Source organism: Crinia signifera, chromosome 1 (genome assembly GCF_055691185.1).
Source record: "Crinia signifera chromosome 1, ASM5569118v1, whole genome shotgun sequence".
NCBI lineage: Eukaryota > Metazoa > Chordata > Amphibia > Anura > Myobatrachidae > Crinia > Crinia signifera.
In genome coordinates, this window is record NC_139217.1 from 76951201 (window position 1) to 76963951 (window position 12751).

The window sequence follows — 12751 nt, forward strand, 5'->3', positions numbered from 1 at the left end:
TAAGAGCTCCGGATCTCAGTGTCCCCGATAAGCAGAAGCAGCAGCGTCTTGTGGGTCATGGGCTCTCCATTGTAGCAGCGCACTCTCTGTATGCGAGTGCTCACCACGGCCAGCACAACAGCAGGAGATCTAACGGCGCATCCACATGTGAGGTCCTGCGGCTCCGGCAGGCACGGATCTGCCAACAGTTCAGGGACGGAGAGTCACAGGCTGTCACTCCCGCCCATGACCACCAAGCAGACAGATGCCGGGGGAAGCGGCAGAGCAGGAAGGGAAACCAGCACCTCTGTGGAGTCCCTCCCGCAGTCAAAGCATCGGAACGGAGCCGAGGGAAGGAGGCACCGCAGACTCTCCCAGCGATCCGCCACCAAAGGAGAGGGTAAAGGGCCCTACATACGGAGAGATATGTGCCAGAGATGCATAATGGGAGATTCAGCATGAGAGATTTCAAATCTCTCAATTTAAATAATGGGTTGGAATAAAGCCTGGGGGAGTGTCACATGACACATGTCACAGTGTGACAGATCAACAATAAATAAAATTTGGTGGTATAGTGTGTGTGTGTGTGTGTGTGTGTCCAAACATAAACGTTGGTGATATAATGTACCCCCCAAACATATAAACGTTGGTGGTATAGGGGTCTGCCACCCCCCCAAACACATGTGTATGGCACGGCGATGAATGGTGATGCGCACTCCCGCATCATTGCCGGGAAAGCCGCTTATCTGCTGGTATTACCAGCAGATGAGCGGCTTTGCATAGCGCCACACTATGCAAAGCCGTCTGCACCCCGCTGACAGTGTCGGGCAGGGGGAAAGCCACTCAGTGTTTCCCCCCAGCAATGATTGCTGTCCATACACACAATCGCCCAGTGTGTATGGACCTTAACATACGTATGAAGGGCACTTGTAACAACATGCTGAGATCATTTATTATAGTATAATAATAGAACTACTGAAATGAAAGGATGAAACTAATAAGTACTTTTTAAAGTTTTCACATAAGTTTTTATATCCTGTTTAACAGCGTTTTACACACATGATTATTGTTACATGAGTATATAAATTAAATGTATTCTCGATTTATGTAAATTGACACAATGGGTTTTACATGCCCACACACCGGAAATCATCACCACTAATAAAGAGAGATCACAAATTAATTTCAGTCTTATAACTGAATATTTCACATTCCTAATTGGGATACCAAGTGGTGGCTCTTTACATGTTGGTCCGGGAGGTCTGCATTCTGCAACACTTCTGAATGACAGCTGATGCCCCACAGCAGTGCGTCCTCCTGCCCCATGTCCCGGGACAGCCGTCCACTGCTCAGCCGGAGCCGCTGGGGCGCTAAAGGTGGAGTGCTGTCAGTGCCGGGCTCCATGCGCTCAGACGCTAGTAGGAGCCGGCTCCAGCGTCACGGGAGCTTAGGGCGGCTTATCGCTCAGAAGGCCACTACACACGTCGAGATGTGGGCCTTCTGAGCGACAATTACAAGCAGGTCAGTTATGTATCGTGGTCCCGCGGGGCAGTGCTTCTGAATTGCTGTGTGGGCTACACACACACCGATAGTAAGCCACTTTCTGAGCGATTATATAAAATCACTCAGAAAGTGGCTGAATATCGTTTTGTGTGTGTGGGGCCCTTAAGGCTGCGGGGAGGCACAACAGGATGGGCAATCGGGAGATTTGGCGAGGAGAGCTCAGCACAGTACATGCTACTCCATGCCGGTCTTGGCCGCGCACCCTGTTCTTACAGCATTCAACATAATTTATGAATTTTAAGGAAAATGAATTGAAGTAGTTAAGGTGCCCATACACTGCTGCGATGTCTCGCAGCAGTGTTTGGACATCCGATACCCCTGCAAGCCGCTGGGACCTTCCCGGCGGCAGGGACGCATGCGCTGGATCGCATGCTTCCCACCCGCCTCGCCGCCAGGAGGAACGGGTGGTCGGACAGCTTGCCGGGGACCGCGCATCGGACTCGACAGCATGTCAGGGAGGGGCGATTTGGTCCGATTTAACGAGCCAAAGTCGGACCAAATCGCCTCAGTGTATGGGCACCTTAAGTTTTTATTTTCCTATTTTAGACACTTTAAAAATTTATTGGGATGGATAATCCAAAGGTACCTTTAATCTTTTTTGCATTAAAATAAGTGTGTTCCCTACTTTTTACTTGGTCTGGTGGTGCAAACTAAAATATAAATGGACTGTCCCTGTCATAGAGCATAATCTGGGTACTACCATGTTTCCCTGGCTTACAATTTATTCAAGGAAGCTAATTAGGGCCTCGGAGGTGTCTCTCTAGCTGAAGTGCATCTCCCATCCTACAGAAAGGTTTACTTCTACTCCTGAATGCGACCACTTATTCTAAATAATGCAGTTATTGATATTAAATTGCTTCATTAAAGGACTATTCTATAAAATGTCTTCTATTGAAGAGTCCAGTCACTCCTTACTACAATCCATTTGGTCTTTTCGGTAGTGTATAGGAGCTATTAATGGAGACTCATTTCTGGGCAATTTCCCAATGCCGATTATATTGTCGGACATTGGTGATCAACAATTCGTCTGGACATCTGTAAAATACATCAACCTAAAATCCCTGACTTGCCGGTTATGATTTTTTGGTTAGAATCTGTGAATTAAAGATTTCCAACATGTTTGATTTCCCCAGGAAATGAGGATAACTGGGAATTGGCTATATACTCCACTGATGCATGGGCATTAAATAACCTAATACTTGGGTTGGAACATTAATATAGAACAAGACCCAGACACACATACCGCCACTCCACCCAATAATTTAAAAGCAATATTTCACTACAAACTTACTTGAAATACCGAAAAACACTGTGAGCGAGTTATATTGTTTTAAATTAGAACAATGAAAGGGGAATGGGAGCACCTTATACTGTAAGATCACTGAAAAGTAATCGCTGAAAATTTCCTGACTACAATTCAGTTCCTGCAATTCAGTGTGTTTGGCAAATCTCATTTATTTAAAAATGAGGTAGAACCTGATTTATATAATGGGCCCTGTGTAATAGCTTGCAAGCTGCAGATACACCCTACATTCACGCAAGTCTGCGCATATTTTTAAAGCGAAAGTCCTTTATAATGCAAATAAACACCTAGAACATCACTTGGGTCACTGCAACTGCGAGCATCTTCCCCGCGGGTCAGTGGTCCCAGCACTTCCTAACCTTTTCCCTGTTGCCACTGGTTCTTTAGCACCCCCCACAACTGTCTCATTTTGGGAATGACCATTTAAATTGTATTTCATGTGGATGACCGGTACACCTGGAATACAGTCGCGGAGATGCTGCTCGTCTCGCCCGGCCCTAGACACAGCTGTGGTTCTCCTCACGCACATATATTTCCTGGGAATTTTGGAGGTCACTTAGAGATCTTTTCAGCACATGACTGGACACACTTTGGCCCTTATTCAGATCTGATCGCAGTACAAAATTTGTTCTTAACATGGGCAAAACCATGTGCACTGCAGGTGGGGCAGATGTAACATGTATAGAGAGATTTGTGTGAGTTATTTTGTTTCTATGCAGGATAAATACTGGCTGCATTATTCTTACACTGCAATTTAGATTTCGGTTTCAACACACCCCACCCAAATTTAACTCTCTGCACATGTTACATCTGCCCCACCTGCAGTGCACATGGTTTTGCCCATTTTCCAAACAAATTTGTACTACAAGCAGATCTGAAAAAGGGCCATGGTGTGTGTGGTTTTTGCATGGTGGCCTTCCACATGCCCAAGCATTAATATATCAAAATACAACTACAGCTCTGAGAAAAATAAGCGAGTAGCAGTCAGATTTTGCCTTCCCTATGCAAACAATTGCTAATATACAATTCCTTTGTACTTTAAATATGTAACATACTTTTTATCTGCAATTATAAAAGGTGGTTTTCCAAAAGAAATGCCAGATTATCATATTCACCTCACAATGCTTCAGCATCTTATAAGGCATTCTAGGAGGCTCACATAATTAATTTGCTGGTCTGCCATTTAACAGAATAATAGATCATGTTTTGGCATAACGATAATTAAAGAGTAATTGGGATTATTACTGAAATGCTTTATAATGTTATGAAATATGGATTCTAGTTATAAATGTGTGGTTTTAAGTATTAATGTTGGAAGAAAGTGCCGAGATAGCACCATCATTTATCCTTTAGATTTTTCTTTATTTGTATACAAATAATTTATTGCATGCTTGGAAAGTCTGATTTTTAAGTACATTTTGTTTATTTGTGAATTGTATAAATAATGGGGCCTACACACAGAGCGATGTGTGCCAGCAATCTGAGTAATGTAGATTCCTCAGCACACTGCGCTGCACATTGATGTGCACTGAGCGATCTGTCAGGGCCAGTGTTCTCCGGTGAGAATACATTGCCCAGGGATAGCGACACGCGAGGCCACACTTTGCTATCGCTATGGCCCCTACACATGGAGCAATGTGGGGTCATTTTCTCAGTGATTTAGTCAAATTAAGTCAGATCGCTTAGAAAATGACACACAATCGCTATGTGTGTATGCCCTATAAAGGGGAATTCTGGGGCTGATTTATTAAGCTCGGTGAAGTGATAAACTGTCTCTTTTTTATCACCGGCCAATCAGCTCCTAACTGTGAAGTTACAGGCTTGGTTTGAAAAATGACAGGTAGGAGGTGATTGGCTGGTGATAAAAACCAGACACTTTATCACTTCACCGAGCTTAATAAATCGACCCCTCAGTGAGATAACTGCATGGTAAATTGATCCCCTGGGGCTGTGCAGTTAGCCCCAAAGCTGGCAGTTATTGCATCTACAGTACCAACCTTTTTAACCCACGGTAATTGAATCCCAACCTAAAGGTGCGTGGGCGCTAGACAACATTTTGAACAATTAAACACAATAACAACCAGTCATTTGCAAGGTTTTTGTGTTTATCATCCAGTGTGAGCGCACTATATCATTAAAGATGTTTGCCTCCATGAGTTGCTAGTAACATCCTTTGCCATCTGTACATGCAACTCAATCTGAGGATATTAACAACTACTGCATACTACTGGATGTGGCTACTGACTATATATTTTATAAAATCACCCCATGTGTATGCACTGACTAGATAATTTTTCTCGGAGTGCAAGGCGAATCTTGAGCAACATTGTATCATTTACAGTGCGGTCTAGATTGTGCCCAGCTTAATGGTGTGTACACACTGTGCAATTTGGTTGCTCAGCAATTTTGGCTTAATATCTCTCAGCGATAGATAGCTCAGCGACCATATTGCTGAGAGATATTGTTTTCATCAGAAATCAGTGATTTGGGCTGAAAATTGCACGCAATTCTGTCTTTTTTTTTTTTTATTACCTGTATTCTATTCTGACTAGAAATGGCTGGTTGCTGGTGTACAGTGCATTGTGCACCAGAGATGTTTAGCCATAATAGAAAGTAAATGTTCCTGCGACCAGTGGCCTACGGGAGTGCTGGCTACGGGAGTACCAGTGCTGGCTACGGCAGCATGCTCCTAGCATTTATCGCCCAACACACACAAAAAACACAGGTGAAATGGTCGCTCAGCGACCATTTAGGCAGCAGTACTGGCTAAAATCGCCCCGTGTGTACAGGACTTAAGTCCTTTAGATAAATTGTTCTTTTGTTACTTTACCTATGCCTCCATCCCAACCCCATAAGTAAATTTAGGCCCTTCTGTATAACCTAGGGGTTTATTCTGGTTCACTCTTTCTGGCAAATTCCTTCTCAAATGGACAAAACCATGAGCACTGAAGGTGGGGTAGATTTTATTTGTGCAGAGAGAGTAAAGGCCCATACACACTTGAAGATTTTCATTTTAAAAGCCAAAATCTTTGATAGATATATCTTTCACCAAAGTAATGCGTACACACTGAGCTATTTTCCCCAAAGAGCAAGAGATTTTCAGAAGGCGAAAGACTTTGTTGAAAATCTTTCATTATAAATGGGCTGGGTTTGAATACCAAGGGTTCCGACGCGGCAGCCCTCATCGCATCACCCGCCGGCCTCCCCCCGTGGAGCCATGCAGCGCCGGCCGCATCAACCGCCAGCCCCTTCCCTCCCTCAGAGTGATACCCCGTGGACCACGTGGCACCCGCATCACACCCCCTTCCCCAGTGGAGAAAGTAGTGCCTTTCACATTGCTAAGCTGGGTTTAACCCAGGATCGGCACTTTCACACTGTACCCAGGTCGCCCATTATACAGAGGGTAACACTGGTTTAACCTTTCTTATAACCCGTGTCGAATTGCAAGGGTTGGTCGACCCGGGTTGTAAGCTGTAGTACTTGCACACTGCACCTCGACCATATGTCACCAACCTGGCAACTCCTTATGTGTGCATTCTCATAGCTTTATTTTAGTAATACTTCCAAAACTCCTATTATTCCAACAGTAATTTCTATACATAGAGGTAGATTGAATGATTCAAAGTAAAGCAAAACAAAAAGCAAGTAAAGGTGCCCACTATTTTTTTTAATTAAAAAGTGGTCTACATTGAATGCTGAACGATGTTAATGTTCTTGTTTTAAAATGGCTCACCATTGGATCAGCTATTAGCGCTATGGCTGTTGAGCCTGGCTAAACGTTGGGCCTGAAAGGGTTAAGGTTTCAGAAGAAAAAAAATCCCCTTTGGTGGTACGCAAGGAAATTTTCCATACTGCGCTGACAGCGTGGGCATCCCCAGAAACGTTTGAGCGCAGGAACATGCTTGAATATTATTCAGGGTGGCCACAGATCTTTAGCTGCATCTTATGATCTTCCATGCCGCAGGGAACATCAGAAGATGCAGCAAAAGATCCACAGGAGTGCGCATCGGATCACGATGGTTCGCGATTGCGAATGCTTTGCTGTAAAAATTGGCCGATCATTCAGAAAATCGCTTTATTATGTGGCCACCTTTACTGTGCACCTATGTAAAACCATGCTGCACTGCAGTGGGGCAGATGTAACATGTGCAAAGAGAATTAGATTTGGGGTGAACATGTCCAAAATTCTGTATTGCTCTGTAATAATAAATCTGTGACATCTACATGCGAAAGCAGACTGTATTTACCCTGCTTTCAAATATAAGATTTTCACCCCTTGTATTGAAACACGATTTAAGATACAAAGTTGCTGCTTTTTGCCATGCTCCCACCTCAGAATCCGCCCCATAGGGCATAATCATGGGAGATCTATCTAGCTCGTTTCTTGCACGTACCACTTTCGTATTTATGCTTTTAGTAACTCTTGGCTAGTTAAATTGCCTCTGTGCTATCCACATAATGGAACACTGTTGTTCTTAGGTTTAGCACCATCTCTAGTAATACCTTCTATTTTACTATGGGAGCAAATGCATTTTTAATAATAAGTGATGCTTGGGAATCCGACTGCTCTGGATGTGTGGCTCTTCAGTTACCATTATATTTCAATAGGTTGGCTTCTTTATAAAGAAAAGCTTGGGGCCCCTAATGACGGGTGCACAGACGCTGCATCTGCAAAGTGTGGCCAGGAGAATGGCAGCTGGCAGCAGCTGCTCAGCCCTCTCTCTCTCTCCATAGCCTCAGAGCACAAGCAGCTCAGAGCAGGATAAGAAAGGGCTTCCAGTATTAATTATGACCATTAAACATCACTTATGCTGTAAAACAGATTGAGGCTACAGAGCATATATACAGTCCTGCACGCAGGGGGCTCCCCCATCCTTTTTATAAAATATTAACTCCTCCATAAATGATCATCTATTGTAGAGATGATGTTTTTCTGTTGCTGAAGACAAAGTAATGTGACCAGGATGCAAATGTCTCTTCTTCTGTTATCATTAATTACATCTCCTCTTTGTTTCAGCAATGCAATCCTGAGGTTCGGCATGTTGACTTGGAAATTTTATAGGAGCGGAAAACATTTCTATTCATGCAATTTATTGAGGAAGAGAAACGGAGACTCTACAAGAAGCTTCATTTTATTTTCTCTGTGCATGCTCCATGACTAAATTGTAAATGAGTGCATATTGCACCGCAATGCAAATGCTCTGCATAATAAGTCATGTTTACAAGAGCATCATAGAGTCCATTGTTGTAAAATGATTTGCAATCCCCTTTGGTGCAGGATAAAACAAAGCGAGTGTTATTTATTTGTTGAACTGCCTCACTGAAGTTAGCCAAGTTGTTTTATTTCATTCCATCTTCATGTAGAAAACGTTCTTTTTGTTGTTTTTTGATTTTGTATATTATTATTTTGGTTGAAAGCTTGAGAGAAGATACAGACCTTTTGCACTCCTGCAAATGATGCCATTCCTTGGACTAATATTGTTTGCATTGCATACAGTAATCTTGATCAACTCGTTGCACTGACCGTGTCCTCAAACAGAGTCAGCTGACGTAATTCTATGTCTCCACCAGTAACGTAGCAGTGGCTATTTCTCAGTATGGCAAGCTACAGGCTGCTGTTGCGTGTCGGAACCTGTACATTACACACTACATAATAGAGGACATATCCTATGTTTCCCCAGTCACTGAAGTAGGCATGGCCATTGTTGGCATCAATGGAAAACATGCAACTGGCCAATGACAGTGTAAAACTGCAATGGATGACCATCGATAGTTTTACATATTGATGTTCATCCATTATGTTTGACTAATTGGCTATGCTCCGTGTCCCGACACTTTGAAAAAAAAAAACATAGATTTTGAGGTGTCATTGATGGAGGGAATCTATCTGGTTCTCCCCCATCGATGGCAAAAGTATTCGACATTGGCTATTAACCATCGATTTAGAGTCATCGTTGGCCATCCCTACACTGAAGACCATCGTATAACATGTCTATGCTGCATGCTTGCTGCTATTATTTCTCATTCAGATTTTTCTGTTTGGAAGTGGCGGTAAAAATAGAACTTGGGGGGGGGGGTTGACAATTATCCATTAGAAAATGTGGCTTTATGCACTGGATTTACACACCCCCTTACAGAAATCCACAAGTTCCACAGTAGGAGGGGCTTAGATAGGTGTGAGTTTGGGTGCCTTTGCTGCTGATTACAGGCCGTTGCAATGGCCAACTCGCTGTGCTTGGCTAATAGGATGCCCCCCTTAGAACAGCACAACAAATCTCTTCTGGACCCGGAGATGTCTATAGCTTCTATGAGGACATGTTTCCACAGTGGGTCTATATTTACGATATAGCGGTGGTATCTTAAAGTGGCATTCGCGCACTGTGTAAAGCCAGACGTGCTTTACACTGAATGCAGCTTTTCATTTTCAACTGCAACCTGCCGAAAACACAAAACCCACCACTTGGTAACAAGCAACACTGTTGCCTCGTGTTTGTATACCCAGTACCAGTAGTACCTGTGCGATAGATTGTATTGATAAAAGTGCAGCACTTGGGAAACACGATAAAATATATCACTATAATCCACCTAAATTGCTGCATTATTTTAATGCGTTTTTGCCCATGGTTTGAGTGAACAAGCCCTGATACGCGTGTAACACCAATGTTGCCCAGAAGATTAGGAGCACACCATTGTTTAGGTTAGGCATGGGCAAACTGTGGTCCTCCAGCTGTTGTGAAACTACACATCCCAGCATGCCTTGCCATAGTTTTAGCATTCCCTAATAAAAAAAACTGTGGCAAGGCATGATGGGACTAGAAGTTTCACAACCGCTGGAGGGCCATGGTTTTGCCATGCCTGGTTTAGGTCATCTCTAACCTTATCCTATGTTTCTTAGCGTACAAAATCTGATATCCTATTTCTTCTCCTGCCGTTTTAACATAGAGTAGAATATGCTTTTTCTCTATATTTATAATTATATGTAGGAAATATTTTTTTTTTATTTATTGATAAAAGAACATTTGATGCTCTGATCTCCGAATCCGATTTGTAGAATATGTTCTATTGGGATAGAAAATTGAATTTCATTTTGGTGAACTGCATCGGTAACCTGACTTATTTTTTATTTTTTAAATTGTATATAATAAATTGTATATAGATAGAGAATGGAAGAAACCTATTATTACAGCAGTATGACTGTGACATGACTTGCAAGTGTCCCATACTGTATCTCTGTCTTTCATCTTACATTAAAGAGAGATCTATAATGATCTATATTTCTCCTCCAGTGCTGAAATGACGTGTCTTTCTCTATATACTATATAGAACTTGGGTCTTCAAACTGTGGCCCTCCAGATGTTATGAAACTACACATTCCAGCATGCTTTGCCACAGTTTTGCTATTAGAGAATGCTAAAACTATTGCAACGCATGCTGGGGATGTGTAGTTTCACAACATCTGGAGGGCCATTGTTGGACATGCCTGCTCTAGAATATCTGCTTAACCCAGGCATGTCCTAACTCTGGCCCTCCAGCTGTTGTGGAAACTACACATCCCAGCATGCTTTGCCATAGTTTTAGCACTCCCTAATAGCAAAACTGTGGCAAGGCATGATGGGACTTCTAGTTTCACAACAGCTGGAGAGCCATAGTTTGGACATGCCTGGCTTAACCGGTCTCTTTCTCTTACATAGATGGTCACTGACCTTTCAGGGGAGCTGTACAATGTAGTTTTACGTTTACAGACCCCCCCCCACCCAGTAAAGTGCATTCATAACCGCTATACTTAAGCTACATTGTCTAATTGTACAGTGTGTAGTTGGAAGAGGGCTATGAGGTTGATGTATCCAACTGTGAAAAGAGTAGGGAAGTGGCCCATAGCAACCAAACCGCTTTGATAATAGGTAGAAGCTGGATGGTTGCTATGGATATCTTCTATACTCTTTTCACTGCTTGACCTGACAGATACACTTGGACCAAACTGCTATTAGCCAGGACCTGGCAACAGACAGCTGACTCACAATAACTGATGACTTTAAAACTTATTTATGGGGAAAAAAAACATTTCTAAATGGTGTTCAGTGACATGAGAGCAGGACGTCCGGTCTAATATAATCTGCTGCAGGTACAATTTTTCTTGATTATTGAAATTTCAGTAGCACATTTCAAAGCCACTTCAGATTGTATAGTAAGTATCACATATTACCTCCCCTCGTATCTTGGCAAACGTGGCAATGAAACCACATTTATTCTGATGGCATTGCCTTGTTATAGAGGGGTATTCAATGCGGCTGGCGAGGGGGTTTGTACAGGGAGTATGGTTTTTCCTTGTTGAAAATCTTCACTGTCAAACCCCTCGCCATATTCAATGTTTGGGCAGAATCCTCTGCGTGAGAGGCCGGCGAGGATCCCCTTAAACGGCGAGGTTCACCACAATTGCAGCGAGTCTGTTGCATTTTGTGGCGAGCACCGCCATTTTAATGGCCACACTCGCTGTTTCCACCTCGCCTCAGGGGACCGGAGAGGAGGCAAGTGGCGAGGATGCATAGAATACCCGTGCGGTGAGCTATGGCACTTCTATGTACCGATAGCTCGCCGCCAGGGCATTGAATACCGGTCACAGGGTGGGATAGGTGTATGTTGCAGCTTACGTTATTGCGTAACGTACTGTAGTCCATATGGCATTCTCCTGACTTAGGAGCTGAGGTGTCATTGTGTTACTGTATGTATTTACATGGTCAGTACCAAAGTTAAAGGAAAAAAAAATATTTTAATAAAAATAAAACTATTCAAAATGTCTCTTGGCTTCTTTTCGCCTTCCCAGTTCTCACCATTACTATATGATTAGTTATGTGACCAAATGTAAACTTCACAAGATGGTATGCGGCTAAATGTTCTGCAGTCTGCTACTAGTCTGTGGGGCCAATGCAGATCCCGTGTCCGATAGTTGGGTGGTCTGCGCATGTGTGATTATTACGCAGCGGGGGGGGGGGGGGGGGGGGCAATGCCTGCTCGGAGAGGGCAGCTGACGTCACAGGACGGCCATTGAATGATTTCTCTCCCCTACCGCCGCATGTGAGAGTGTGTGTTCTCGTACACATCCCTTCCCGTGCTAGTGAGGGGATGCGTTTGGCTGGGGCAGCACTGACCTGTTTCAGACCTGTTCTCCAGGCTGTGTATACTCGCAGCCTAGTGCACAGGTTTGAATCAGGCCCTATGTACTATCTATTCCATCCAGCTTTTTTTATGATCCTCATGCAAATCGGTTCTAAGCAGGCAGAACAGAGCAAGCATGATGAAGCCTAGATCTTATGGTTTTTGTGTAAAAAGCGCCACTAATATTATACAGCACTGTAATGCTGGGTACACATTGGGACTCAACTCTCCCAATTTCGATGAGATTCTGATTGATTGTATGTTAAAAAAAAAAAAAAAAAATCGGAATTAGGCATGTTCTCAATGCGATTCTAAACCAATGTGCGTCCCCGCCAGTCTTTTGGTCGCTTTGGAGATTTTACCTGCTGCAGTAAGGATTTGTCAATCTCTCTTCGACTGGGTGCAGATCGGGCGACTACCGTATGATTTCAAGGAAATAGTCGCACGGTCATGGTCATTCTGGTGTGTACCCAGCATTAGTATAAACGTTCTCGGATAATATATTACACCAGTTGGGTTGATAAAACTCTCAATATAATTAGAATTTTGTTACACGGACATCTTCACGATAATGCTCAAAATGTGATTGGTTTTAAGATTCTACTTTATATGTCGGGATAGCAGACCATTTAACGTAAACTAAATTTCCTAGAACTAAGCAAACCGCTTCCTACCACAGGGCCTGATGTACGCTCTTCAGAATTTATCGCACTGCATTAGATCAGACACAAATTATATGGCTGTCCCATCTTT

General features: G+C 43.2%; 1 protein-coding gene across 2 annotated transcripts in view; it reads left to right on the forward strand.

Annotated features, from left to right (window-relative positions):
- Nucleotides 1-10130, forward strand: part of SLC30A9 (solute carrier family 30 member 9) — a 75335-nt gene extending 65205 nt beyond the window's left edge. For both annotated transcript variants that reach the window (XM_083165797.1, XM_083165781.1), the window contains exon 18: nucleotides 7863-10130. In XM_083165797.1, the coding sequence (XP_083021923.1) occupies nucleotides 7863-7907 (45 nt within the window). In that variant the 3' untranslated portion in view covers nucleotides 7908-10130. The remainder of the gene's footprint in view (nucleotides 1-7862) is intronic.
- Nucleotides 10131-12751: the final 2621 nt, after the last annotated feature.